Source organism: Oncorhynchus tshawytscha, linkage group LG27 (assembly GCF_018296145.1).
Source record: "Oncorhynchus tshawytscha isolate Ot180627B linkage group LG27, Otsh_v2.0, whole genome shotgun sequence".
NCBI classification, from domain to species: domain Eukaryota; kingdom Metazoa; phylum Chordata; class Actinopteri; order Salmoniformes; family Salmonidae; genus Oncorhynchus; species Oncorhynchus tshawytscha.
Window position 1 is genome coordinate 20,482,744 of NC_056455.1, and position 1,822 is coordinate 20,484,565.

Here is a 1,822-nt window from a genome sequence, read left to right on the forward strand (position 1 = left end):
GTGTCACGGCTTGGCGGGTTGGGTGGTGAGGAACATGACATCCTATCACAGTCATGTGTCTGCCAGAGGGCCTTGGTACAGTGTGAGGATTGGGAACAAGGTTTCCAGTATGTAGAGTAGGCATTGATACCGTAGCATGATGAGCATCACTTCAACTTAAATCTATGAGGAGCCTAACCTGTAGTGGTTTACACTTTTATACTAGTCAACTGACTAACTCTGCAACCGTGTCTTCTAAATGACTGAAATGCTATATATAAATTGTAACAAGGTCGGGCCAGGGATGGCGCAGCTTCATATTTAATATGCATTTTGCAGCAAAGCGCATGACTACTAACACACCAAGTAGGCCTACACTTGGTGGTAAGCGCTCTCCTTCTCTTTACATGTCTAGAGGAGAAGAAGAAGCCACAGGCCTACCACAGCTACTATAGCTCAGAGGTTAGTTAGAGTATCTGGCCTTATGCTGACACAGTGGATCCCTTTGTAAACACTTCCCCTGCCTTGACCCTTCATGCCGATGCCAGCAGCTTGTCAAGCAGGCTTTGTCTTATAGACTCCACCTGTATGGAAGGAAGATGCCTTATCTTAGTATTTGCATCTGAGCAAAGTCCTTTGGCTGTAACAATAAAGCATCCAGTAACTGACTGACTAATGCAATTTATAACATAGTTATAATCGAGGCACGAAATTGCACCACACACACACATACAGACACACAGAGAGAGAGGGAGAGAGAGAGAGAGAGAGAGCGAGAGAGAGAGAGAAAATGACACAGAGAATATCAGCTCTGTTTTCAATACCACAGAAAACGAAATTGTCCAAGACTGCTACCTGGTATTCTACTTCCAGGCTTCCGTTCTTCGTAGCTGTTTGGTAGAAACATTCTGTTCTACCCGCAGGGAGTTGAAACGTGAATTCAGTATCTTGGCTTTGTCCCAAGCCTAAAGTGAAGTCCACAGATACAACGAAACAAGACAGCAAATAGAGTCTTACAGCAACGCTCAGATCAAACATGGAACCCATTTGTAGCCTAGAAGCGACTTTGGACTTCAGTAAAAGTTACAATCACTGTTGACTCATCGGCAGCCATGAATGCTTGTTCTTGTAGTCTAGTAGCCTACTTCGCTTCACTCATACCGCGTTGTATACGTACATATTCCATAGACTGTCAGCGACCACGAGTAGTAGGCTATTTATTGCTTGTGATCAAAGTTAGTCATAGCAGAAATCAAGTCGCCTACTTCACCGAACAACTAGCTTCAGATCAGTTCTGACCACTGTGCGCGCAACTGAAAGTGAGTCGATTTTATGGCATCTCATCCAACCTATTATATCGATGTTAGACTAGACCGCTGGAAGAAAAAAATCTCACCCTGTAGCCCTATCTTTTACAATAACTTCTACAAAGTAGCGCGTATGATTGCCTGGAAGGGTGTGCAATACCAATGTATAGCAGTGGTGTGAAGTACTTAAGTAAAAATACTTTAAAGGACTAATTACGTCGTTTTTTGTATCTGTACTTTACTATTTATATTTTTCACAACTTTTACATTTACTTCACTACATTCCGAAATAAAATAATGTACGTTTTACTCCATACATTTTCCCTGACACCCAAAAGTGGTCTAATTTACACTCTTATCAAGAGAACATGCCTGGGTATCCCAACTGCCTCTGACCTGGAGGACTCAATAAACACATGCTTCGTTTGTAAATGATGTCTGAGTGTTGGAACATGCCCCTGGCTATCCGTAAATTTAAAAAAAAAAGAAAATGATGCCGTCTGGTTTGCTTAATATAAGGAATTTGAAATCATTTA

At 41.9% G+C, this 1,822-nt stretch overlaps 1 protein-coding gene across 1 annotated transcript in view; it reads right to left on the minus strand.

Moving 5' to 3' along the window:
* LOC121841078 (transmembrane emp24 domain-containing protein 1-like) overlaps window positions 1-1,321 on the minus strand; it is a 5,127-nt gene extending 3,806 nt beyond the window's left edge. The window contains exon 1 of the mRNA XM_042307257.1: window positions 835-1,321. Coding sequence (XP_042163191.1) covers window positions 835-1,026 — 192 coding nt within the window. The 5' untranslated portion in view covers window positions 1,027-1,321. The remainder of the gene's footprint in view (window positions 1-834) is intronic.
* Between the last annotated feature and the right edge of the window lie 501 nt (window positions 1,322-1,822).